Source organism: Hypanus sabinus, chromosome 3, assembly GCF_030144855.1.
Source record: "Hypanus sabinus isolate sHypSab1 chromosome 3, sHypSab1.hap1, whole genome shotgun sequence".
Taxonomy (NCBI): domain Eukaryota; kingdom Metazoa; phylum Chordata; class Chondrichthyes; order Myliobatiformes; family Dasyatidae; genus Hypanus; species Hypanus sabinus.
In genome coordinates this window covers 65,552,837-65,580,401 of record NC_082708.1, presented here as the reverse complement: position 1 = coordinate 65,580,401, position 27,565 = coordinate 65,552,837, and the positions used below count along the sequence as shown (strand labels likewise).

The 27,565-nt window shown below is 40.7% G+C and overlaps 2 protein-coding genes across 3 annotated transcripts in view; one reads left to right on the top strand and one right to left on the bottom strand.

The window, feature by feature from the left end:
* The window catches only part of LOC132391409 (NADP-dependent malic enzyme-like), a 144,592-nt gene extending 127,027 nt beyond the window's left edge, over nucleotides 1-17,565 (top strand). Inside the window, exons 13-14 of the mRNA XM_059964584.1 lie at nucleotides 3,863-3,961; nucleotides 16,039-17,565. Coding sequence (XP_059820567.1) covers nucleotides 3,863-3,961; nucleotides 16,039-16,200 — 261 coding nt within the window. The 3' untranslated portion in view covers nucleotides 16,201-17,565. The remainder of the gene's footprint in view (nucleotides 1-3,862; nucleotides 3,962-16,038) is intronic.
* Nucleotides 17,566-25,350: 7,785 nt separating this feature from the next.
* LOC132391407 (coiled-coil domain-containing protein 81-like) overlaps nucleotides 25,351-27,565 on the bottom strand; it is a 90,101-nt gene continuing 87,886 nt past the window's right edge. For both annotated transcript variants that reach the window (XM_059964581.1, XM_059964580.1), the window contains exon 15: nucleotides 25,351-26,267. In XM_059964581.1, coding sequence (XP_059820564.1) covers nucleotides 26,141-26,267 — 127 coding nt within the window. In that variant the 3' untranslated portion in view covers nucleotides 25,351-26,140. The remainder of the gene's footprint in view (nucleotides 26,268-27,565) is intronic.

Sequence of the window (27,565 nt, the reverse complement as noted above, 5' to 3'; positions counted from 1 at the left end):
TCTTACAGAACTGCTAAAATGAAATACCTACAGCATAGCAGTCAATTCTTCATCAAAGCTGACAGTTAAGGGAGTTCTTTATCTCACTTGGGAATAGAAACCATGCCAGGAAACACTCTAATCATGCTAATCTTTACAAAGGATACCAATAAGATTAAAGTAATTAATGTGGTCTCCATTCCAACCACCACAGGAAAGGTCATCGTTTAGGTTTCCTCAGCTGCCTCCTCCCAGACAGTGAAGAGCTATGTAGTATCTGCCAATTAATGGTTAATATCTTTATCACTTGACAATTCCAAGAAAAATGTTCAAAGACCAAGACATAATAATATCCTTTCATTCCATCAACTGAGAAATATTTGTTTGTTCTCATGAATTCAACACATGCCTTTGCTTGCTACATAAAGTCTTGATCCAGCCAATAGGTTCAACTCAAACCCAAACTCAGAGCCAACTGTGGTCAAGAAAGGATCTATCATTTCTCAAAGTCTGTTAGTCTTTCTAGCTTCTATCATATACCAGAACCAAGGTTATCCAATTTCAGTTACTGAATTACAAAATATGAATGATGCTTGAATATGTACATTTTTAGAATCTGATTTCCAAATCGTGGTTACCTCATTCAAAGTAAAAATTCTCTGCCATCCTTTCCCTGGCACACCACCGACAAACAATGAAGATTGGAATTAACAACCTGGGAAACAGGTGACTAGGAAGGCTGAAAGAACCTTAAGTGTCCTTGCTGAGCAGACTCAAGGGAACTCCCTAGGCAATTTATACTGATATGAACAAAAAAGATAACTATGGAGAGGGTAGGTTCACTCAAAGATAAAAGAGGGAATTTGCACTTGGAGTTGGAGCATGTGGCTAATGTACTAAATGGGTACTTTGTGTCGATATTTACCAAGGGCAAGGATTTGGCGGATAGTGAAGACAGAGTAGGGCATGCTGGGACATTTTGAGATTGAGGAGGTCGCGCTGGTTCCGTATTAACATGGTTAAATTCCCAGGACCTAATGGCGTGTATCATAGAATATTGAGAAGATCTCTGGGGTTTTGAAGAAGATCCTTGTGTTCTCACTAGCAACAGGTGAGGTGCCAGAGAACTGGAGAGCAGCAAATGTGTCATTGTTTAAGAAAAGACATGGGATAATTTGGGTGATTGTAGACCAGGGAGTCTCAAGTCAGCAGTGGAGAAGCAATCGAAAAGAATTCTGAGGGATAGAGTGTAAGAGCATTTGATCTCCTTAGAGGACCGTGCCCCCTTGTCCTCACCTATCACCCCACCAGCCTCCGGATCCAGCAAATTATCCTCTGCAACTTCCGCCACCTTCAACAGGACCCCACCACTAAGGACATCTTTCCCTCTCTACCCCTCTCTGCTTTTCGCAGGGATCGTTCCCTCCACGACTGCCTGGTCCACACGTCCCCACATATCTCCTACCTGGCACTTATCCCTGAAAACGTAAGTGATACACCTGTCCCTACACCTTCTCTCTTACCACCATTCGGGGCCCCAAACAGTCCTTCCAGGTGAGGTAACACTTGTGAGTCTGTTGGGGTCATCTATTACATACGGCGCTCCTGGTGTGGCCTCCTCTACATCAGCGAGACCTGATGCAGATTGGGGGACTGCTTTGTCAAGCACCTACAACAGACAGGATCTCCCGGTTGCCACTCACTTCAACTCTCCTTCACATTCCCATTCGGATATGTCCATACATGGCCTCCTCTACTGCCACGATGAGGCCAAACTTCAGTTGGAGGAACAACATCTCATCTACCAGCCCCTTGGTATGAACATCGAATTCTCCAACTTCCGGTAATTCCCTCCCTCTCCCTTCCCCCATCCCACTTACACTCTGTCTCCTCTTCTAGCTGCCTATCACCTCTCTCATGATTCTGCCTTCTTCTACTACCCATAGTGCTTTTCCCCTTAGATTCCTCCTTCACCTCTCCTGCCTATCCCCTCCCTGCTTCCCCTCCCCCACCTTCTTTATAGGGCCTCTGCCCCCTCCTCCTTCAGTCCTGACGAAGGGTCTCGACCTGAAACATTGACTGCTCCTTTCCATGGATGCAGCCTGACCTGCTGAGTTCATCCAGCGTTTTTGTACGTCTTGAGACAGTCAATATGGCTTTGTGCAGGATAGGTCATGCCGTACAAGTTGATTGAGTTATTTTGAGGAGGTGACAAAGGGGCATGATGAACTTAAGGCAGTGGATGTTTTCTACATGGACTTCAGTAAGGCGTTTAATAAGGTCCCATGTGGAACATAGATCCAGAAGATAAAGATGCATGGGAGCCAGGGTGAATTGCATTTTTGGATATATTACATTATGAATATAAATAATTTGGATGGAAATGTAAATGAGTGGATTAACAAGATTGCAGATGACACCAAGATTGGTAGAGTGGGATTAGATCTGTATCAGGTATGGACAGAGAAGGGGAAGATGGAATTTAATCCAGACAAGTGTGAGGTGTTGCACTTTGGGAGGCAAATGAACAGAGTAAGTATACATTTACTGGTAGAAGCATTGAGGTACAGAGGGATCTTGGAGTCCAGGTTCACAGTTCACAAAGTGGCTGCACGAGTAGATGATATGATAAGGAAGGTGTCATCATTGGTGTTGAGTATAACAATAAGAAGTCATGCTGCAGCTGTATATATATAAAAAAAAGTTTCAGTCATATGGTCTTGGAACCCTTTATATGGTTCTGGTCACCCCAAAATCCACCATCACCTCCATTGTAATAGTATAGTTTTCATTATAGGAAGGAGGTGGAGACTGCAGAAGAGGTTTACCAGAATACTACCTGGATTAGAGGGTATAAACTGTAAGGAAAGTTTGGACAAACTTGAGTTGCCCTCCCTAGAGCAGGGGTTCCCAACACTTTTTTACGCATGGAGCCTTACCATTAACCATGGACCCTAGGTTAGAAACCCTTGCCCCAGAATGTTGGAGGCTGAGGGAAGACCTGATAGAGGTTTTTTTTTAATTATGAGAAGCATAGATGTGGTAGACAGAATCCTTTCCCCAGAATAGAAATATCAAACTCCAGAGGACATGTTTTTAATGTTAGAGGAGGGAAATTTAAAGGTGACTTGAGAGTCAAGGTTTTTTTTTAGCAAGAATGGTAGGTGTCTGGAACAGGTTACCAGGAGTAGTAGGTTAGGAGACCTTTGGGTATTCACTTGAATGTGAAGACAATGAGGGGATATGGATTATACACAGGAGGAGGATGAGATAAAGTATAAATTGGCATTAAAATTGACCCAACAATGTAGCTGAATGGCCTTCCAACACAGCCATGAAATACAAAATTCACCATCAGCTACAGTGTAACAACTCACTGAGGAAAAGGACTTAAAGCCTCATTGTGGAATGTGGACTTAAAGACTAAAAGGGCCAAAGACTTAAAGCAACAAATCTGACACTAAATTCATTGGCGCCAGTGCCGTCTCTGCAAAATCCTCACTTGATTGCAGAATAGGTGAACCAATGTCAATGTCTTCTTACTGGACACTCAAATCAAGACTATTTGCAGAGGAAGGACTGCTGAACATTTGCAACCACCCACCCCACAAGTGTCTGGCCATACTTTTACCAAAATCCAATTTTTCTTCAAATTGTAACATGGCCTCATTCAAATAGATTAATTACACAAAAAATAGATAAATCCAACACAGAAGTAACCCTTTTGAAAAGAGCTATAATTAATTGTATTTAACAAAAGAATGGTGAGTGAACTATTAGTGCTAATATACCAACAAGATGACCAATATATTAGTGATGTCCAGGCAGACTTTCTGCACTGTGTGCTTACAGTTTGGCTGATTTGAGGTTTTTTCTTACTCAGATTATTGCTGAAATAGTGACAGAAAAACATCTTGCAGAAGGACGTATGTATCCTCCACTTAGCACCATAAGGGATGTTTCATTCAAGATTGCTACGAAGGTATGGAAATATTTTCATTCGATAAAACAATTAAATTCTGCACATGTAAAGAAGGGGAACTAAAACATAGCTGAATTCCAGGAAAAAAAATACCCTGGGTTTTTTATTTTCTAATTTGTTCCTTTATTTCAAGCTTCTGATCAAAACTTTGAACTGAATTGCTGTAACTCTGGATCAGATACTGACAGAAAACCTAATCAAATGAAACTTTTAATTCAAAGGATGTGAAGCTCAGTTACAACCTGTTCCTTGCTCTCAGTGCTGCACTGTGATTTCACAAGGTACCTGATAGATTGGTGGGTAATTCTTCCCAGTGTTTTTGTCTTCAGATCTTCTGACTGGCCAAGAGATTTAAAAATCAGGATACTGTGATATAGCTGAGGAAACCTTGTATAAAATTACTTACGGCTCATATGGGAGAATGAGGAGATGATTGATAGGAGCTACAGGGAGGTAGTCACCCTTAAGCTGCAGGAGGCAGGTACCTGAGTGACTGTCAGGAGAGGAATTGGCAGGGGCAGCCAGTGCCGTGTACGCCTGTGGTATCCCTCAGTAATATGTATTCCACTCTGGATTCTGTTGGGGGAGGGGGAAAGATAACCTACTTCAGCAACGGTGTCTCTGGCACTGAGTGTGGTGCGGGGGGGGGCGGAGGGGGAAGAAGAGCAGTGCAGTAGTGATGGGGATTTCATAGTTAGAGGAGTAGGCATGGGTTCTGTGGGTGTGACAGCAACACCTGGATGGGCATATTGCCTCCCAGGTGCCAGGGTCAAGGATGCCCCAGATTGGCCCTCTGCAATCTAAAGGGAGGGAATGAGTAGCCGGAAGTCTTGGTGCACATTGGCACCAATGAGGTACGTAGGAAAAGGGAGGGTGAAGGGAAACTTTGGTGGAGCTTGGTAGAAAGTTGAAAAGCAGGACCTCCAAGGTAGTAGTCTTTGGGTTACTGCCTGTTCCACATGCCAGTAAGGGTAAGAACAGGATGATTTGCCTGATGAATGTGTGGCTGAGGAGTTGATACAGGCCACAGGGTTTCAGGTTTTTGGATCATTGGGATCTCTCCTGGGGAAGGTATGACCTGTATAAAAGAGACAGGTTACATCTGAACTCGAGGGACCAATATCCTTGTGAACCTCCCCAGAACTGCTAACTTGGCAGGGAGGTGGGAAACTGAGTGATAGGGCTAGGGATGGGGCAGTTGGTTTACAAGCAGCGGCTGTGTGTAGTGAGACTGACAGGAAGGACAGGCAGATGATTAGGAAAGATTGCAGTCTGTGGGATGGGTTGCAGACTCACAAGAGGACAAGATAGAAAAGGGAGACAAATAGAGGACTGAAGGTGTTATATTTGGATGCACTTAGTATGCGGAACAAGGTAGATATCTTGTAGCGCAGGTAACGATTTGCAGGTATGATGTTGTGGGCATCACTGAGTTGTAGCTGAAAGAAGGTTATAGTTGGAAGTTTAACATCCAAGGATACACATTGTATCGAAAGGACTGTTAAGTAGGCAGAGGGAGAGGTGTAGCTCTGTTGGTAAAAAATGTAATCAAATCCTTAGAGGTGACATAGGATTTAAAGACATAGAATCATTATGACTAGAGCTAAGGAACTGCAAGGGTAAAAAAGAGTCTTGTGAGAGCTACATACAGGCCTCTGAACAATAGCCAGGAGGTGGGCTACAAATTGCAACAGGAGATGGAAAATGCACGTCAGAAGGGCAATGTTATGATAATCACAAGAGATTTCAATATTCAGGTGATTAGGAAAATTAGGTTCGTGCTGATTTTGGATTCCAAGAGAGAGAATTTTGTGGAATGCCTACAAGATGGCATTTTAGAACAGCTTGTGATTGACCGTACTAAGCAATCGGCTATTCTGGGTTGGATGTTGTGTAATGAATCAGATTAGGGACCTTAAGATAAAGGAACCCTTAGATTGCAGTGATCATAATGTGATCATTTGAGAAGGAGAAGTTAAGAGTCACATGTTTCAGGATTTCTCTGGAGGAAAGGGAATTACATAGGAGAGGGAGGGCCTGACCAAAGTTGATTGGAAGGGGACACTATCAGGGATGACATCAGAGCAGCAATGGCTGGAGTTCCTGAGAGAAATTCGGAAGGCTCAGGATAGATACGTCTAAAAGTAGTAGTAGTCTTTTTTTGTCATTTATTTTTTCTTTTATTGAAGTTCATCATCAAACAAACATTTCCATAAGATGTATTTCAGACATTGTACATATATATCATATAATCATATATGTCACAAATCTCCACATAGTATTTATCTGAGGTATACACTTATAGAAAAGAGTGGAAAGAAAAAAACAAGCAAAAGGAAAAAACTATGTACAAGTAGGGAGTGATCTTTTCTTACAACATATTCATTGATTTGTAAGAATAAAATCAGGCCTATGAGGCATTATGTAGTTAAACCGTTTTTTCCAGTATGAATCAAATTGTTCCAGCTTATGAAGGCAAGATGACACAACCATGGCTGCCAAGGGAATTCAAAGCCAACATAAAAGCAAAAGGCAGAGCATGTAATAGAGCAAACAAATTAGTAGGAATTTAGAGGACTGGGAAGCTTAAGAACCAACAGAAGGCAACTTTAAAAAAAAAACCCACAAGGAAGGGCAAGATTAAATATTAAGTTCATCTAGCAAGTAATATCGAAGAGGATACTATGTTTTTTTCAGATATACAAAGAGTAATAGAGAGGCAAGAGTAGAATTTGTACAGATGAAAAAAGATGCTGGAGAGATAGTAATGGGAGACAAGGAAATGGTGGATAAACTCAATAAGTGTTTAGCATCGATCTTCATTGTGGAAAACACTAGCAGTATGCTGGATATTTGAGAGTGTTGGGGGCCGAAGTGAGTGTAGTTGCTTTTACTAGAGAGAAGGTGCTTGGAAAACTGAAAGGACTGAAGGTAGGTAAATCACCTGGACCATGTGCTGTATTCCCCAGGGTTCTGAAAGAGGTGGCTGAAGAGATTGTGGCAGCATTAGTAGCGATCTTTAAAGAATCAGTAGATTCTGGCATGGTTCCAGAGGACTGGAAAATTGAAAATGACATGCCATCCTTAAAGAAGGGAGTGAGCGGAAGAAAGGAAATTGTAGGCCTTCGATAGCTGGGCTGCTGGAGTTGTTTGTTAAGGATGATGTTTTGGGGTACTTGGGGGAATATGATAAAATAGACCAAAGGTTCTATAGTTTCCTTAAGGAGAAATCTTGCCTGACAAATCAGTTGGAATTCTTGGCGGTAACAGCAAGCAAGATGGACAAGCAAGAAGAATCAGTAGATGTTGTGTACTTGGATTTTCAGAAGACTTTGACAAGGTGCCACACATGAGGTTGCTTAGCATGATAAGACTCCATGGTAGTACAGGAAAGATGCTAGCAAGGATATAGCATTGGCAGATTGGCAGGAGACAAGAGTAGGAATAAGGGAGCCTCCTCTGACTGGCTGCTGGTGACAAGTGGTCTTCCACAGGGGTCAATTTTGGGTCTGTTTTTTATGTGGTATGTCAATGATTTGGATGACAGAATTGACGGCTTAACGGCCAAGTTTGCAGATGATACAAAGATGGGTGGAGCAGCAGGCTGTGTTGAGACGCAGGGAGGCTGCAGAAGGACTTAGACAGGTTAGGAGAATGGGCAGAGAAGTGACAGATGGAATAAAGTGTTGGGGAAGTGTATGGTCATGCTCTTTTATAGAAGGAATAAAAGCATAAACTATTTCCTAAGTGGGGAGAACATTCAAAAATCAGATTTGCAAAGGGACATAGAGTCAACTTACAGGTTGAGTTGGTGGCAAGGAAGGCAAATGCAATGTAAGGCAGACTCATTTTGAGAGGACTAAAATATAAAAACAAGGATGTATGCTGAGGCTTTATAAGGACCTAGTGAGACTTCGCTTGGAGTATTGTGAGCAGTTTTGGGCTCTTAATCTAAGAAATGATGTTCTGACATTGGAGAGGATTCAAAGGATGTTCACAAAATTAATTCTGGGAATGAAAGATTTATATGAAAAGTGATGGCTCTGGGCCTGTAGTCGCTGGTATTTAGAAGAATGGGGGGAGGGTCTCAGTGAAATCTGTTAAATGTTAAAAGGCCTAGACAGTAGATGTGGAGAGGATGTTTCCTGTAGTGGTGGAGTCTAGGACTAAAGGGCACAACCTCAGAATAGAAGGTCATCCATTTAAAATGGAAATAGGGGGAATTTCTTCAGCCACTGGGTGGTAGATCTGTGGAATTCATTGTCACAGGAAGTTATGGAGGCCAAGTCATTGACTGTGTTTAAGTGGAGGTTGATAAATTGTTGATAAGTGAAAGGTTACAGGGAGAAGACAGAAGAGTGGAGTTGAGAGGGAAATGAATCAGTCATGATCAAATGACAGAGCACACTTGATGGGCCAAATGGCCTAATTCTGCTCCTATATTTCATGATCTAAAGTACTTAGATTTAAATGAATTAATTAGTAGTGGTAATGTTGAGCAGGAAATGTGTTATAGCTGCAGCAGGTGATTGCACAGTGATTGTATTGGCAGCAATATTGTCTGCTTGTGAAACCACAGGTCTCTGTCAATGAGCTGCAGTCCAACTCCAGATACAGCAGGTGTTACCCAGACACAATTCTAGTAATACCCCTGAGATTAATTATCACAGATTTCATCAGCGGTCAAGGGCAGGAGGACATTACTGCAAAAGAGGCAGGTAGAGAGAGTGAGAAGATAACTTGCTGCCTCAGCACTTGCTCTTGTTGAACAAGCAGAAAATTCCTGCTCCTGATTTATCAAGGATAGGGACTGACAAGTTATGCTAACTGTCTGTGGCACCATAGACAAGTGGCCATTTAACTGAGGGGAGAAATGAGAAACTTAGTCATTTGGAATAGCATACTTAAGGGAACAGACACTGCCCTCTGTAACAGAATCAGAATCCCAAAGGATTTGTTGCCTGACTGCTGCCAAAGCTAAGGGCATTCCTTTTGGAATGGAGAGGAATCTGGATTGGAAAGGTGGGTACCACTGTACATATAAGTAGTAAAGGTGGAGTTGGACTAGAAAAGGGTGTCTTGTTGAGGAATTATTTGTAAGGATTTTGTACATTCTCCCCGTGATGGTATGGATTTCCTCCAGATGTTCCAGTGTCCTCCCACATTGCAAAGGTGTATGGGTAATCAGGTTAATTGGTCACCTGGGTGTAATTGGGTGGTGTGGACTTGTTGGCTGGATGGCCTATTACCATGTTGTATCTCTACATAAAAAATAAGTCGGGAAAGCAAGCTCAGAGACTGGGAGAAATATGTTCTGATTTGTATGGTATTGTCACAGCCACTGGGGAAGAACGCAGTTCCACTGGGAGAGGTACTTGAACCATGCTGGGACTTCTAACTTGGTGAATCACACAAGTAGCATAAATAGGGCTATAGATTAGGCTTTTAAAATAATGGGGATAAGGTTTGAAGTTTTAATAAATCAGAAAGTGGTGAGTGAGCAGTGACACAGGATAATGAATGAAAGCAAAAGTCATGCCAGGATGGGGCAGAAAGCAAAACCTCAGTAAGCAACCATTGTAAAATGTTTAAAACTTGTGCGTCTCGATCTGAATGCACACTGTATTTGTAACAAGATATGTGAGATGACCCTTAAATAGAAATTAATTACTTTGATTTCATGGCGAATACTGAGATGAAGTTGCAGGGTGATCAGGACTGGGAACTCAATATTCCAAATTGTTGATGGCCCCAAAAATTAGGCAAAAAGCAAAAGGTGGTGGTTGAAAAGGGAAGGCAGTGTGTGATGGTGGAGGTAAAAATAGATTATACATGAATAGCATTGCAGGGAAAAAATATTTACTCAAAGTGATGCCACTAAGTAGGACAAAGTATACATTTGGAAATATGGAAGCTGTGTGACAAGCAAAACTATAGTTTTTATAAACATGAGATTTTTCAGATGTTGGAAATGTAGAACAACAAACGCAAAATGTTGGAAGAACTCATTATGTATGAGATTACAGAGGAAGAGGTGCTTGCTGTCTTGAGGCACATTAGTGTGGATAAATCCCCAGGACCTTACAAGGTGTCCCCATAGACCTTGCAGGAGGCTAGTATATAAGTTGCCTGGTCCCTAGCAGAAGTACTTAAATGTCCTTAGCCACAAGTGAGGTGCCAGAGGATTGGAGGATAGCTGATGTTGTTTCACTCTTTAAGAAAGGCTATAAGGATAAGCCAGGAAATTATAGGCCAGTGAGCTTGACATCAGCAGTGGGTAAATTGTTGGAAGGTATTCTAACAGACCTGCCATATAAGTATTTGGGTAAACAGGGCCTGATTCGGGATTGTCAAACTGGCTTTGTATGTGGTAGGTCATGTCTAATGAATCTTAGAGTTTTTCCAGCCAGTTACCAGGCATGGTAGTGGATGTTGTCTACATGGACTTCAGCAAGGCCTTTGACAAGTTCCCACATGGGAGGCTGGTCAAGAAGATTCAGTCACTTGGCATTCAGGATAAGGTACTGATCTGGATTCAACATTGGCTTCATGGCAGAAGCCGTAGAGTGGTTGGAAAATGGGCCGAAAATAGCTGACGGAGTTTAATGCAGACAAGTGTGAGGTGTTGTGCTTTTGGAAGGATAAATCGGGGTTAGGACTTGCATGGCAAACGGTAGGGCGCTGCAGAGTGCAGAAGAACAGGGGGATCTCTGAATACGGATCTATAATTCCATAAAAGTAGCATCACAGATAGTCATAAAGGGAGCTTTCGCCACATTTGCCTTCATAAATCAAAATATTGAGTATAGGAGTTGGGATGTTATGGTGAGGTTGTATAAAACATTGGCTCTCATGGAGAATTGTGTGCAGTTCTGGTCACCTACCTTTGGGAAAGATATCAATAAGATGAAAGAAAATGTACAAGGACGTTGCCAGAACTTGAGGAAAGGTTGAATAGATTAGAACTTTATTCTCGGGAACATGGAGAATGAGGTGAGATATAATGGAGGTATTCAAAATTAAGAGGGATACAGCTGGGGGAAATACAAAGAAGCTTTTTCCTTTGAGGTTGGGTGAGGCGAAAACTGGAAGTAATGGGTTAAGGATGAAAGGTGAAATAATTGAGGGAAACATCAGGGGGCACTTCACTTAGATGGTGGTGAGAGTGTGGAATAAGCTGTCAGCAGAAATGGTAGGTACAAGGTCAATTTCAGCACTTAGGAGAAATTTTAGATAAATATATGGATGGGAGCGGTATGGAGGGCAATGGTTCAGGAGCAGGTAAATGGGACTAGGCAGAAAAATAGTTTGGCACAGACTAGATGGGCTGAAGGGCCTGTTTCTGTGCTTAGTGCTCGACGACTCTATAACTCAGCAAGTTAGGCCGCATCTGAGAGGGGAATAAACAGTCAGCATTTCAGGGTGAGACCTTTCATCAAGACTAGCAAGGAAGGGGGCAGAAGCCTGTCTGCAGTTTTCATGGTTGACTTTAATATGTCATTTCATTGGATAAATCAAACTTGCAAGGATATAGTGGAAGTGAAACTTGTACAGTTAATTAGGGATTGTTTCTCAGAACAAACATTATAAAACTTACCTGGGAAAGGGTTATTTCAGATGATAAGACTTGGTCCCATATAATGAGTTGAAGTTAATAAGAGGTCTTGCAGCTATGGATCTTCAATTATATAGTAATCATAACATGGTAGAATTCCAAGAAGAGGTTGAGATCCAGTGCTCAGCACCGAAACCAGTGTAAATAAAGGAAATTACAGAAGATCTGAAGGAGAGTTGTCCGAAGTGAACCAGGAAAATGAGCTAAGAAAAAGATCAGGAGATAGTAGTGGTAGATATTTAATTAGACAATTCATAATGCTCAGAAGACGTTCATCTCAATTTGAAAGATGAATCTGATGAACAAGATGAAACATCTGTGATTCATAAAAGGAGGTCAAGAAAAATATTTAAATTAAAATCCAATGCAAATAATCTCAGATGTCTGAAACTAGTGTTTGATCAGAGTACTGGGAATTCTCATGACCCAGCAGCGTAAGGTTAAAAACGCCTACAAGAGGAGAGAATATTGATTGAGAGAAAACTGGCAAGTAATTTGAAAACAATCAGCAAGAGCTTCTATAAATAAATAACAAATAAGATGGTAGCTAAGATGTATGAGATCCTGGGTGGGGGGAGAGAACGATTTAATAACAGGAAATGGCAGAGAACTGAACCAATACTGAACCATCAGTTTTTGTATAGAGGACAATGAAAACATTCCAAAAATAATTGACGGGCTTGTTTCAAGTACTGCGGAAGAACTTTTGACAATCTCTATCCCTGGGTATAAAATAAATGGGAAGAACTCGGTAGGTCAGACAGCATCTGAGGAAGGAAATGGACCACTGATATTCCATCAGGACCAATCAGAAGCGTCTCAGCCCAAACTGTTAACTGTTTCAAAAGGAATGACTGCAGAAATATTAAGGTCTTTGGTCAAAACCTTTCAAAGCTAATGGGTTTTAAGAATGCACCTGTGGAAAGTGGGTGGTGGACCTAAATCAGAATTAGGTTTCTTGTCAGTCACGCAAGACATGATGTTTGTTGTTTTGTGACAGTGCAGTGCAGGCACAACAAGTTACTGATACGTTACAATAAAATAAATAAATAGAGCAAAGGATGAATAGTAAGGTAGTGTTTCATGGACCATGTCTGGCAGAGGGGAAGAAGCTGCCCTAAGACATTGTGTTAGTCTTCAGATTCTTGCACTTCCTCCTTGTTGGAGGTAATGAGAAGAGAGCATGTCCTGGATGGTGGAGGTCCCTAATGCTTGGTGCTGTCTTCTGGAGGCATCACCTTGGAAGATGTCATTAGTGGGTGGGCTGCTGCCCCTAATGGAGATGGCAGAATCTACAACCCACTGAAGCCTCTTACACTCATGTGCATTGGTGCTTCCATATCAGACTATGATGCTGTCCATGGTACATTTGTAGAGATTTGCTACAAAATCTCCTCAAACTCCTGATGAAGTATAGCCATTGGAGTGCCTTCATCATGATTGTATAAATATGTTGGACCCAGGATGGATTCTCTGAGATGGTGATGGCCGGGAACTTGAACCTTTCCAATGCTGATCCCTCTGATGATTGGTATATATTCTACAAAAAACCCCTTCCTAAAGTCCACAATCAATTCCTTGGTCATGCTGACATTGAGTGCAAGGTAGTTGTTGCAACACCATTCGACCAACTGATCTATTTCATCCCTTTACTACTACTCATCTCTGTTCTTGGCAAATTCTCAGATGGTGCTGTCATCAGCAAATTTGTAGATGGCATTTGGACTGTGCCTAGGCACGTAGCCATGAATGTAGAGAGAGTAGAGCAGTGGGCTAAAAATGCATCCTTGAGGTGCACTTGTGTTGATTGTCAATGAGGAGGAGGTATTATCACCAATCCATACTAACTTGAGGAAGTCAATAATCCAGTTACTAACATACTAACTTGAGAAAGTCAAGAATCCAGTTGCAGAAGGAGGTACAGAGGCCCAGGTCTTGAAGATTGTTAGTTATTACTGAGGGAATGATGCTGTTTAACATCAAGCTATAATAGATAAACAGAAACCTGGCATAGATATTGCTGTTGTCCAGATGGTCCATAGCCCAGAGGTGATTCCGTGGTATTGCATCAGCTGTGCAATATACCTGTCAGTAAACATCAGCGGATCCAGATCCTCTGCTGAGGCAGGAGTTAATTCTGGCCGTGATCAAGCTTTCAAAGCACTCTGTCACAGTAGATGTGAGTGCTACTGGGCAATACTCTTTGAGGCAATTCATCTTGCTCCTCTTTTGCACCGGTATGATCGATGCCCCTGTGAAGTAGATGGGAACCTCCAGCTGCAGGAGTGAGAGGTTGAAGATGTCCTTGAACACTCCAGCCAGTTGGTCAGCACAGGTTTTCAGTGCCCTGTTGGCAACACCGTTGGGGCTCGACACTTTGCAAGAGTTCAGCTTCTTGTAGGATGTTCTGACATCAACCTCCAAGACAGAAATCACGAGGTTACCAGATACTGGGATGTTTGCACAGTTGTAGTGCTATTTGTCCTTTCAAAGCCTGCATAAAAGCCATTGAGCTGATCAGAGAGTGAAGCATCATTGCCAGTTACGTTGTTAGATATCACCTTATAGGAGTAATGGCATGCAAACCCTGCCAAAGCTAATGCATCTGATTGCCTCTCTGCCTTTGGAATTGAAAGTTAGAATTGTCTTTTCACTGTCAAAGCAGCCTTCCCTAATCATAGGATTCTGGATCATAAGCTTTAAATGTCACAGATCTAGCCCACCTGATTAATCTTGTTTGACATGGTTGGGACGTTCTCAAAGGCACACACTCATCCATGCAGGTCTTGGTGAACTCTAGATAATGTATCTGGAGGCAGATACATTGGGGACGTTTATGAGACTTTCAGGTGGCCACATGGATGAAAGAAAAATGGAGGGCTATCTAGAAAGGAAGGTTAGATTGAAGTTAGAGTAGGGTTGGCATAACATTGGGGCTGAAGGGCCTGTACTGTTCTATGTTCAACAGAATTTAGAAAATATACGAGCAGCCTGCAACTCAGATCTCCTATCACCAGTCTACCCCTGCAAATAACAAGAAAATAGTGCAACTAGAACAACTTACCTCCAGTTCGACTCAGAATCAGGTTTATTTTCACTGATGTGTGTTGTGAAATCTGATGTTTTGTGGCTGCAGTTCAGTACAATACATAAAAATTACTGTAAATTACAATAAGAATTTAAAAATGAATAGTGCAAAAAGAGAACATGAGAGCGAGGTAGCATTCATGGGTCATTCAAAATTCTGATGGCGAAGGGGAAGGAGTTGTTCCTGAAGCGTTGAGACTGTCCTACAATGACCATAGTGTGCAATATTTGAGCTGTTTCATATTTAGTGACAGAAAAAATGAAGCAAACAATTAGTGACACCATTAAGTACATGGTTGATTATGGATTTGCTTTATCTAATTTTGTAATTGACATGATTTCACAGATGATAATGTTTCAACTCCAGATAATCAAAATTTGAATAGCTTAAAAAAGCTTAATCAATTTTTGACGATCGATTCTCTGCATTGTGTACAGTATATACATCAATGAGCCAAAGTTTGTGTTAAAATATTTCATTATAGCACATTAATTTGATATCTTTGGTTTTCATATGTGACAGATGCAGATTCTGAGATTGCTATAATAATTTTGCCAGTTGCAGCCAACTCTGATTTCCAAAACAACACATACAAAATACTGGAGGAACTGGCATTTCTTGTGTGTGTGTTTTGCTTTGGATTTGAAGCATCTGCAAATTTTTCTGATGTTTCTTTGATTTCCATTTCAGGAGAGAATGTGCATTTCTCAGTGATAACCATATGATAGTTTAACATTCCCTTCTAACAATATGTAACAGGCTACTGTTTATCTTCACTGCCCTGTAGTAACCTCTCCACACTGCGGTGAGGCATTACTTTATAAAAAGGAAATTTTATGTTGTAAACACTGTGAATAAGTAACCTTGTCCTCATTATGGCATTGTCTCTCTTTCCAAGCAACTGGTTTTCTGCTTTCTGGATTTAAAAAGTGTGGTTTATGCCTACTCTCTATTCTGTCTTGCATGTCTCATTGCTTCTCCTGCATTCAGGAAGTGGGCAATGGAGGAGACAGGTAAAGGGAGGGGGTGGTGACTGAAGACAGAGGTGCCTCTATCTTACTCAAGTACTTACAGCAGGCATGTCAACCAAAGTGATTATCCCTTTCCCAAAAGCTTTTTCAGGCTGAGCTTGTGTGAATGAAATGACCTGCATCAGAATAGGTATTGATATTTTACTGAGTTTAGTGGAATGCAGTAATAATCATCTTAATGCCCCAATGGTTTAAATACCTCTAATGCCAAACACTTGAATTCTCATCACAGAGTATGATATTGTGGCCGGTTTATATCTGCAAACCTTTAGCCTGAAGCAAAATTTTGTCACACCACTTTGGATCCCTGAAAAATTCTCTCTTTTTTTCCCTCCCTTTATAGATCGTGGACTATGCCTATAAAAATAACCTTGCTGCCTGGTACCCCGAGCCAGAAGACAAAGAAGCATTTGTTCGTGCTCACATGTACAACCCCAATTATGACTCCTTTGTATTTGATAAATATGAATGGCCAAAAGATGCAATGGAAATCCAGAAAGTGTAATTACGGTACTTGTGTTGTTCAAGTCCCCTCTAATCTGTCAAGATTTTGGAAGGCCTCTCTCTCTTTACTGGCTCAAACATTGCTTATCAAAGCCTGGTAACTAAGCACATCAAGTATGTTTTCTTTGGGTATGACAATTGCATTGCTGTCTGGGGGGGGGGGGGGGGGAAGTACAATTCTTGTATAAATCACTCTGCTCTCATTAGTTTCAAAGTAACAAATACAATTCTTCATGAACAGATGCACTACAGTAATCTGTTTATTGCACTTTTCATATTGCTTTTATTTTTCAGGAATTTTATATCATTTCATTTTTGTAATCAATGTTGACTTTAAGCAAACTTTGCTTGCCATTTGAACATGTTATCTTTCCATAAAATTACAATTACAAAGAACAAAATACAGGCATTGAAAAGGCATCGGTTGCCTAGAAATCATGGGTTCACTGAACTGTATAGCTTGACAAAGACAAATAACTATGGCATTAAAAGTATTTTTGCACAAAATGTTAGCTAATTTCATTTTCTGAACATGATTAATGATCCTTCTATTTCTCATACTATTTCGGTTTGGGTTATAGGATTTTCTTAAGGCTATTGTCTGGAATGAGATTCCAGTTCGCCAATGTAAGTTGTCCAGAAATACCGGTCTCTCAATTCTGTAGAAGAAAACTAGATAAGATAGCAGACACTGTATCTATTCAAGTTATTTTGGATGACCTAAAGTCAACCAACCATGGTAGATTAATATTTCCCTTGTAAAAATATTTTTGGAAAGATCAAAGCAGTTCAGAGTTGGAGTTAGCATTAAATTGAGAATTTTCATCATGCCAAGAGGATGCCTTCAATACAAAAATTCTAAATGCAATGAATACAACTGGAAACTTTAGAAACTGGGTCCAAAAGGAGGTGGAATAAACTCCAGTGTCCAGTTCTGTGCAGCATGCAAGCTGATGATACAAGCTGTTGATCTCCGAAAAACTGAGAAAATGCGTTCTTTTTCCCAGTGCAGAAATCCTGATAAAACCAAAAAGAATCTCAAGTTGTAAGTGTGGGTGTTTACATTCTGTTGAGGAATAGCTATTGCCATTTTCTGCTTGTTGGGTGTGTCACACTTACCTGATCAAATCCATGTATTACTTGTGGATAGTAGCTAAAACACCAGTACCCTGAAAGATTTTATTTTCTGCATAGTAAATTATATATATTTTTGAAGTCTTGTCAGTTATGGTATATTTACTGCAGTTAAGACATGCCTGCTGGAATGTAAGACATTGTACTGAAAGTAAAATTGGAAAACTGTAGAGGATGTACTTTGTAGTTTTTTTTTAAAAAATACCTAATAAACAGAGGTCTGTATATCCATTGCACTTCTGTAATATTGTTGACTATAATATACAGCCGTTATTCTAGAGTAGGGGTTTCCAACCTTTTTCATGCCATGGACTGAGCAAGGGGTCCATGGGACCCCAGCTTGGAAACTCATCATCCGGAGTGACAACAGTCTGAAGATCTACTATTCAAGTTGTACAGCCAGAAAATAGGTCCGTCAGCCCACAATGTTCATGCCAATTTTTAAAAATTTGAACCATATCATTTTATGCTTTGTCTATTTAACAGTCTAAATGCCTTTTTAAAATAAATGTGTTGTGTGTGTATATATATATATATATATATAATGTGTATATGTGTATATATATTTGTGTGTGCATATGTATATATGGAAAAGGTTTTTTGGTTGTATGCTTTGTATATGCCTCTTAAAACCTTGTACTTACATCAGGTTGCCCCCCAGCCTGCTTTGCTTCAAGAAAAACAAACCCAGTTTATCCGATTTCTCTCCATAATGAAAATCCTGCAATCCAGGCAGCATCCTGTTGAATCTCTCCAGCACAACCACAGTAGCGTGGAGATCAGAACTGCACACGATACTCCATCTGCAGTCTGACCAGTTTTTGTAAAGTTGCCATATCTTAATTTTTCTATTCTTTCCCTCGCCTATGAAGGCAACAAACATTATATGCTTGTTTTTTCACCATATCTACTACTATTGCCACTCTTCAGGTAACTATGGACAAGCACCAAAGTCCCTCTGTTCACGAACGTCCTTTTGTTTGTCCTATTCCTATTTGCTTTCCCGAAATGCATCACCTTGCATTTGCTGGAATTAAATTCCATATGCCAATCCTCAGCCCAACTTTCCATATGATCGATACCCTACTGTGGCCTGGATAACCTTACTTGTGATTCACAACACCTTCTTGCTAGTCACACCTCTTACATTCATATCCAATATGGCAAACAACAAGAGTCTCCCCACTACACTGATCCCTCTGGTGCATCGCTGGCCATAGTACCAACAAGAATCATCCAAATACAACTATATTAAACAAACTCATCTTGTTCTTTTAAATTCCTGCTTTTTAAAGGAGCATTTGGCTGATCCTGAACAGTGTCATCAGTAATTCCAGTTGTAGATGAGGAAAAGTTCTGACCCAGAATCAGAATCAGGTTTAATATCACTGACATATGTCATGACATTTGCTGTTTTGCAGCAGCAGCAGTACCTTGCAACATTTAATAAAAGCTATAAATTTCAATGAGGTATATTAAAAAATATATCAAATAAGAGAAGAGAAAAAATAGTGAGATAGTGTTCATGGATTCATTGTCCATTCAGAAATCTGATGCCGGAGGGGAAGAAGTTGTTCCTGAGATGTTGAGTGTGTGTCTTCAGGATCCTGTACCACTGCCTTGATGAAACCAATGAAAAGAGGGCATGCCCCAAGCAATGTGAGTCTTTTTGAGGCATTGCCTTTTGAAGGTGTCCGAGGTGCTGGGGAGTAGTATCTATGATGGAGCTGGCAGAGTTTACAACCACCTGCAGCTTTTTCTGATTGTGTGCAGTGGCCCCTCCGTACCAGGTGATAATGTGGCCTGTTAGAATGTTACGACACACAAAGTTGAGGAAACCAGAGAGGCTGGATGGGGTGGGGGTGTAGCGGGAGAGTTAACTAGTAAACTATGTAACACAAAATTATCGATTCCAGAATTACCTTCCAATCAAGGTATTACTTCTGTAATTCCGGAGGCCCTGTGGGAGTCATCTTCAAGGAAGTGTATTTCAGGAAGCCTTGTGATTTCCAATCATGAGAAACATAGGACATGCTGCCAGCAAATGCAAATCCATAGAAATCACAATTTCACCAGGTTAATTTAAAATTCTCAAGATCCGGCTGTTCCTTTCTTGCACCCAAACAGCTCATGAACATTTAGGATTAGGGTTGGCCCAGCAGCAAGCATCCTTGTGCCAGGAACAGTGACTTGCACCAGAGAGCAGCATGATGGACACAGGTATACAACCTATGAACAGCTCTGTTCTGTAGAAGTCACGAGACAGAGGCTAAGTATGACAAGCTGTCCTGAAGAAATAGATGGTTTATTTTAGCGGATTTCTCTCCTGAAAGAGGAAAGGGTGGCAAGCTTGATCAGATAACTGACACGTGGGCAGAGATCTGGGACACGTGAAACTCTCTTTTCTACAAGAAGACCATTTATTGTGAGCGGGGTCGTGCTTATGTTGTGTAGAGAACTGAACAGTAAGAGCCAGGACCACAGAATCAGATACCAGTGATTCAGGGTCAGTGAGCCTGCCCTGCTGCGGGCCTGGAGGTTAAAACAATGACCCTCCACACAGCTTTAGACCACCAAGACAACACAAGTACCTATATCAGGATGCTGTTCATCAACTATAGCTCAGCATTTAGTATCATCATTCCCACAATTGCAGAACCTGGGCCTCTACCTCCCTCCTCAATTGGATCCTTGACTTCCTAACTGGAAGACCACAGTCTGTGCAGATTGGTGATAACATATGCTCCTCGCTGACGATCAACACTGGTGTATCTCGGGTGTGTTCTTAGCCCACTGCTCTACTCTATATATACACGTGACTGTGTGACTAGGCAGAGCTCAAATACCATCTATAAATTTGCTGATGATACAACCATTGTTAGTAGAATCTCAGGTGGTGATGAGAGGGCGTACAAAAGTGAGATATGCCAACTAGTGGGGTGGTGACGCAACAACAACCTGGCACTCAATGTCAGTAAGCTGAAAGAGCCGATTGTGGACTTCAGGAAGGACAAGACGAAGGAGCACATACCAATCCTCATAGAGGGATCAGAAGTGGAGAGAGTGAGCAGTTTCAAATTCCTCGGTGTCAAGATCTCTGAGGGTCTAACCTGGTCCCAACATATCAATGTAATGATAAAGAAGGCAAGATAGCGGCTATACTTTATTAGGATTTGGCATGTGTATCCAGAGATACCAGCCACGTGACAGATGCACTGCCACCTGGCTGGTCGGAGGACACACCACATGTCAATCAACATTTGGTCCCTCCCAACTAATCATTGGTCCTAAATTATTGGTCACCTTAATTGGATTATCTCGCCCAGCCCCATGATATAAAAGGTGAGACTTGTCCCTGGCTCGGTCTCTCTTATAGACCACCCCATTGAAGGTAAGTGCATTGATTTATGTTTGGGAAGGTCTATCGTTTGTCCTGGTAAGGGAGCCACAGCTATCCAAGGTCAAGGGGGATAGCTGTTGTAGTGCTTTTCCCTTGTTCTTTATATATGTAACCATACCCTGTCCCCACACCGCTTCCCGTGTATTGTAGTTGCTTGTGTTGACCCGACTTCCCCTTTAATAATAAATTCCTTATTATTAAAACTGTGTGTGTCCAGGCCTCAACTGTTGAGACTCAAAGAACCAGTTATTTCCATCACAACAGTACGTCAACAAATACACTCAAAAACTTCTATAGTTGTACTGTGGAGAGCATTCTGACAGGCTGCATCACTGTCTGGTATGGAGAGGCTACCGCACAGGACCAAAAGAAGCTGCAGAAGGTTGTAAATCTTGTCAGCTCCATCTTGGGTACTAGTCTACAAAGTACCCAGGACATCTTCAAGGATCAGTGTCTTAGAAAGGCAGCGTCCATTATGAAGGACCTCCAACACCCAGGTCATGTCCTATTCTCACTGTTACCGTCAGGTAGGAGATACAGAAGCCTGAAGGCACACACTCAGATATTCAGGAACAGTTTCTTTCCCCCTGCCATTCAATTCCTAAATGGACATTGAAGCTTTTTTTAATATACTGTATTTCTGTTTTTGCACATTTTTTGAAATCTATTCAACATATGTAATTAATTTACCTGTTTATTTATTGTTTTATTTTATATATTATTTTCTCTCTCTGCTAGATTATGAATTGCATTGAACTGCTGTTGCTAAGTTAACAAATTCCACGTCACATGCTGGTGATAATAAACCTGATTCTGATCTGTTGTATATTTTATATTCATCATCAGGAATGATGCTGCTCATATCCTTTCAGAAAGTTCACTGCATGTCAACAACCTGTGCTCACACCGTAAGTGCATTACAACTAGATTATCAGCTATAAACTGCCATAGTGTGATGACTAATGTGCAATGGGTTACAAGTGACTCTTTCTGCAGCTCCCTTGAAATCATTTGTGCAGCAAAGTTGATTGAAGCATTGAGGTGAACATGGAGGGGTCAGCGATGGCTCGGCGTGAGTCTGTCGCTGGTCGGATTGGCGTGTTCAGCCCCGGTTCAGAGTTTGGATTCAGTTCGGTGCGTTGGTCCAGATTGGTAGTGGTAGGACCCAGGTCAACAGTCACTCTTTATGGAAGGACTGAGTTCATGTGGCTGCTCTCCTCGTATGAGGCAAAAATACATTTCCCATATTCTGCAATTGATGTGATTATTGGACTGGACTTTTCATAGGTTTCCTTCAGTTATTTGGTGTTTTATTTCTTGTGGTCGATTGATGGGTGGATGATCTGTTAATTTTTTGTGTGTATGGGTGGGTTGGGGATTTGGTGCTACTGTCACTGTTCTTTTCTGCGAGTGGGGGGGTCGGGTACGTTGAATGTTTTTGCGGCTGTTTGTTGCTGTGGACGAGGGGGATTTTGGGTCTGCAAGGTTTGTTTCTTTTCTTTTTCATGCTGGTTGGGGAGGAGTTAGTCTTTTCTTTCATCAACAGCCTTGATCTTTCTGTCTTTAATGGCTGTCTTGAGTAGACAAGTATCAAAGTTGTATTGTACATGCATACTTTGACAATAAAATGAACCCTTGAACATTTCCTTTGAGTTCTCCAGATGAACAGCAAGGCACCCTGATGATAATTTTGAATGAAATTGTGCAGTTCTGATTTACATACAATTACAAGAGGAATTGAATTGAACAGCCATTTCTATTCCATGACTTCAATTCAGAATCCTTCAGCTCCACCAAGTGGAGAATCTGGAAGATGGATTTAACTATGGATACTCCAGAAAACAAGCCTGCTGCATGATTACTGTAGATACAAGAGAGTCTACAGCTGATATACAAGTATTAATGCAAATGAATCATAACTTGAACAAAAAAATTACATTTGTGACCATTTTCAGACTTTTCAACAATGCAAGGGAACATAGACACATGAAATCAGACTCTAAAAATCAGAGGCAACACGAGTGAATCTGCAGATGCTGGAAATAAATAAAAACACAAAATGCTGGCAGAACTCAGCAGGCCAGACAGCATCTATGGGAGGAGGTAGTGATGACGTGTGAAGGGTTTCGGCCTGAAACATCATCACTATCTCCTCCTATAGTGCGGTTTGGCCTGCTGAGTTCTGCCAGCATTTTGTGTTTTTATCTCAATCAGAATCAGGTTTATTATCACCGGCATGTGACGTGAAATTTGTTAACTTTGCAGTACTTCAATGCAATACATAATCTAGTAGAGAGAAAGAATAATAAATAAACAAGTAAATCAATTACATATATTGAATAGTTTTTTTTAAAACATGCAAAAACAAATACTGTATATTTTTTAAAAAAGTGAGTTAGTATGCAAAGCTTCAATGTCCATTTAAGAATCACTGAAAGGCAACACAGTCTTAAAATTACAGACCTAAACTGGGAGACCCACAAGTAAATATTAACCTTCTCCTATGTACGCTTCACCACCATGCCCATCATCACTCAAAAATATCCCCAGCCTATGCCATCACCAGTTTCCAGCTTACTCCTGTTTCTCTCCATCCTTGATTCATAGACTCCATCGTCTAATTCTGGAGAAAGCATAGTACCTGGACAAGGAGAGGTAAATCCACAACTGGTTCACTACCTTCAATTGGTTTCACTGAACAGTGGATGGATTAATTCTATTCAATTCTCACCCCATGAATCTGCTCTCTCAAAATCTACCTATGGAATCTGATAATTCCTTCAATTCGCTGCTCCTTTTAACTGCTGCAGAAATGAAATTTATACCCAAAATTGACTGAAGTCACATTTTGATTTTGTAATTGGAAGTTCTATTAACTTTTTATAAACAAAATTAAAAAATCAGAAAGTTATTTAAAAATACAATGCAGCCAAAATATTTATTTTCTGCCATATTTCAAAAATGCAATCATTACAAAGAAAAAAACTTGTGCTTGTAGTAATTTCTACTTAAGGCTGTACATTTCTTTGCAATCCTGTACATTCCATCCTGATGATGGAAAGGTATTGCAGTGTTAGAGGGGGAGTCCTTGGCCACAGAATACTCAGCTTCTAACCTGCCTTTTTTGCCACAGTACTTAAGTGGTTTTTTCAGTTGAGTTTGTGATCAGTGATAACCATCAGTTATTGATAGGACGACTTGGCAATGGCAATTCATGGTAGTTAAATTCACTCTTGTTGGAGAATATCATAGATAAGCACCAAAAACTCAAACAGAGTAAAACAGGACAGACTTCCAGCTTTGGCCCAGGTAAAAACTGCAAAACAAAGGCATGCTCTCTCCGGCATGACCTTCATCCTATCTGACCAGACATACCTTTCAATAACTTACTAACTGGGAATTCCTGGGATCTTTTTGCCCACTATGTTCCAATGCAAACTGTTTCTCATAGTTCCCATGAGGTTCAATGACAAGTACAGGGGAAGTATGCCAGGACCATGATGTTGAATCCTCGTGGGTTGAGTTAAGAAACTGCAAGGGTAAAAGGACCTTGATGACAATTATATACAGGCCTCCCAACAGTAGCTGGCATGTGGACCACAGATTACAACAGTAAATAGAAAAGGTGTATCAAAAGGGCAACATGATAGTTGTGGGAGATTTTAACATGCAGGCCAATTGGGAAAATCAGATTGGTAATGGATCTCAAGAGAATGAGTTTGTTGAATCCCTATGAGATGGCTTTTTAGAGCAGTTTTTCTTTGAGCTAGGGGATCAGCTACACTGGATTGGGTGTTATATATGAACTGGAGGCAATTAGGGAGCTTAAGGCAAAAGAGCCCTTAGGAGCCAGTGATCACAATATGATTGAGTTCAATTTGAAATTTGATAAGGAGAAAGTAAAGTCTGACTTAGCAGTATTACAATGAAGTAAAGGGAATTACAGTAGTGTGAGAGAGGAGCTGTAAATTGGAAGGAGCTGCAGGACAGATGTATTCCAAAAATGAAGAAATACTCAAATGGCAAAATAGTACAACTGTACCCAAGAAGGGAAGTCAAAGCTAATGTAAAAACATAAGAGAGGGCATACAACAAAGCAAAAATTAGCAGGAAGATAGAGGATTGGGAAGCTTTTAAAAACTTACAGAGAGCAAGTAAAAGAATTGTTAGAAGAGAAAAGATGAAATATCAAAGCAAGCTAGCAAACAATATCAAACAGGATAGTAAAAGCTTTTTCAAGTATGTAAACAAAAAAACAAGAGAGAGATGAGAGTGGATAGAGGACCATTAGAAAATAAATCTGGAGAAATAATAACAGGGGACAAGGAGATGGCAGATGAACTAAGTAAGTATTTTGCACTAGTCTTCACTGTGGAAGACAAAAATAGTGTGCCAGATGTTGTGGTATGTGAAGGAGGAGAAGTGAGTGTACTCTAGTGTTCTAAAAGAGGTACCTTTAGAGATTGTAGATGCATTAGTAATGATCTCTCAAAATCATTGGACTCTGACATGGTGATTTTAATTTCCCAACTCCCCATTACTCCGTCATAGCTGGCTATGAAAAAAATCTCTTCACTTACTTACTGTGTGAAGTTATGGATCATGATAAAAAAAACAAAAACAAATATTGTGTAAAAACTGTTTAATTTTGCATACTCAGTTTACAACTCACATGTACGACTTCCATACTGCTTATATATGTTGGCCTGATTGTTTCATGAAATTATTTATTTCAGCTAATTCACATGAATATAGCACAAGTGGCTATAGAACATTATAGAACACCAATCGCTGGTCATGTCTCTCATGTATGGAAAACAAATAAGGAACAAAGGCATCTATCCATTGACTGACCAAACTGCTAATTCAAAGTTTCTGCCCAAACTTGTGATTTATTATAGAAAATATGTTGTAAAACTGCTAAATTTGATTTTTTTTAAAAATCTCCAGATGAAGATCAGATTGATCAACATTAGAATAAAAATTGATCGAATGCTAATTAGCCCAAACAGCTGCTGTTCAGATTTCAGTGTTTAAATATATACAGCTCTGAGCTTTTTCAGCAAATAAACTATTGGGGATTATTTATAAAAGGTTAAAGGTATCCAAATCCAAATTTCATAACTGAAGGTCCCAAAGCAGTATCATTTTTGTTTGTTTTACCTCTATGTATTCAAGGTTAGAAATTATTTCAAACATCCCTGTTGCAATATGAATGTTATCTAATGGTAGAAAAACATTTTCATAAGAAAAATGATTAACAATGCAACATATATACCCATGAAAACAATAAATCCACATTAATCTGAAAGAAATGTATGGAAACATTAATTACTAAAAATATGGGAATTTTCATTATTTTTCATTTGAGTTGACTGTTCATACTCATTAATAATATGATGATTCTTTATGTTCTAGTTGTAATGAATGAATTGTTCCAAACGTTTGTCTCCCCACAGTTTGATAAACGCCGCTTACACTGAAAACAACGACGGTAGTTCTTAGATTGATCAAGTAGAAAAATGCTTCCCGCTCTGTGAAGTAAATTCAAAATTGTTAGCACATTGAGTTTAACTTGAGTTAACAAACTACCAGTTTATTAAATAGTGAAGATCTTCAAGTCAACTATACATCATATAGTGATGGCAAGATGCTTTCTTGAGCCATTACCATCCTGTGATGCTACTGGGAAGATATTTTTCAGAATTTAGACCCATCAATGATGATAGTAAATGATAATTTGCTTCTAAGACAGGATGGTGTGTGATTTGGTGGGGAATATGCAAATAGTGGTGTTCCGATGTTCTTGTAGCCTTTGTCCTCTTTGGTAGCAAGATCCTGCTACTAGGCGACGTTAATGCCCGAGTAGGCAGTGACAATCAGTCTTGGCTGGAAGTCACTGGCAAGCATGACCTTGGAAAGGAGAATTCAAATGGGCAGCTACTACTCACCTTCTGTGCAGCAAAAGGGCTGACAACCACCGACACCCTTTTTCAGCTTCCAGACTTCCAGGCAACCTGGATGCACCCACACTCATAGATTGATTATGTGATCACAAGGCACTGGGACATCAGGAATTACTGGAATTATCACCAGAGTGATGAGGGGTGCAGACTGCTGGACTGACCACATCCCACTGAGAAGCAAGCTGTCATTTCAGATCGCCAGGGCACACAGGCGCCAGCAGGCTGCCACTAAGTGGAAGCTGGACGTTCAATGGCTCGCTGACCCCAGCATCAAAGAAGAGCTGATCAGCAAACTGGAGGAACACCTTGAGCAACTGCCTGAGGAAACAGACCCAGAAACAGCATGGGCTGTCTTCAGAGGCACCCTGTACAGGGCTGCAAGTGCCGTTCTCGGGTACCCCAAGAGGAAGCATCAGGATTGGTTCGATGAGAACATCTCTGACATTGTCACCCTTTGCAAGCTGGTTCAGTAACAAGTAATCAACCTCCAAACATGACCGCTTGAAGCACCTCCATAGCAAGGTCCAGGCTGAGCTGCAGAAGATGAAAGATCAGTGGTGGGAGGCCAAGGTGGCAGAGCTTCAGCACTACACTGAACAGAACATGCAAATAAGTTTTTTGATGGTCGAAAGGCAGTATACAGAACTTCCTCCAATATCATGGCACCTGTATGCTCCTTGGATGGAGCGCTCCTTACTGACAAAGGTGACATTGTCCAACACTGGGCATACTATTTCAACCAGCTGCTGAATAAGCCATCCCAGATAGATGACCAGGCCACAGAAGATATGCCCTAGAGCTCAGTCTTGGAGGCCCTTGATGATACCCCACATTGATAGAAGCTGGGAAGGTGGTTAACTAGCTGT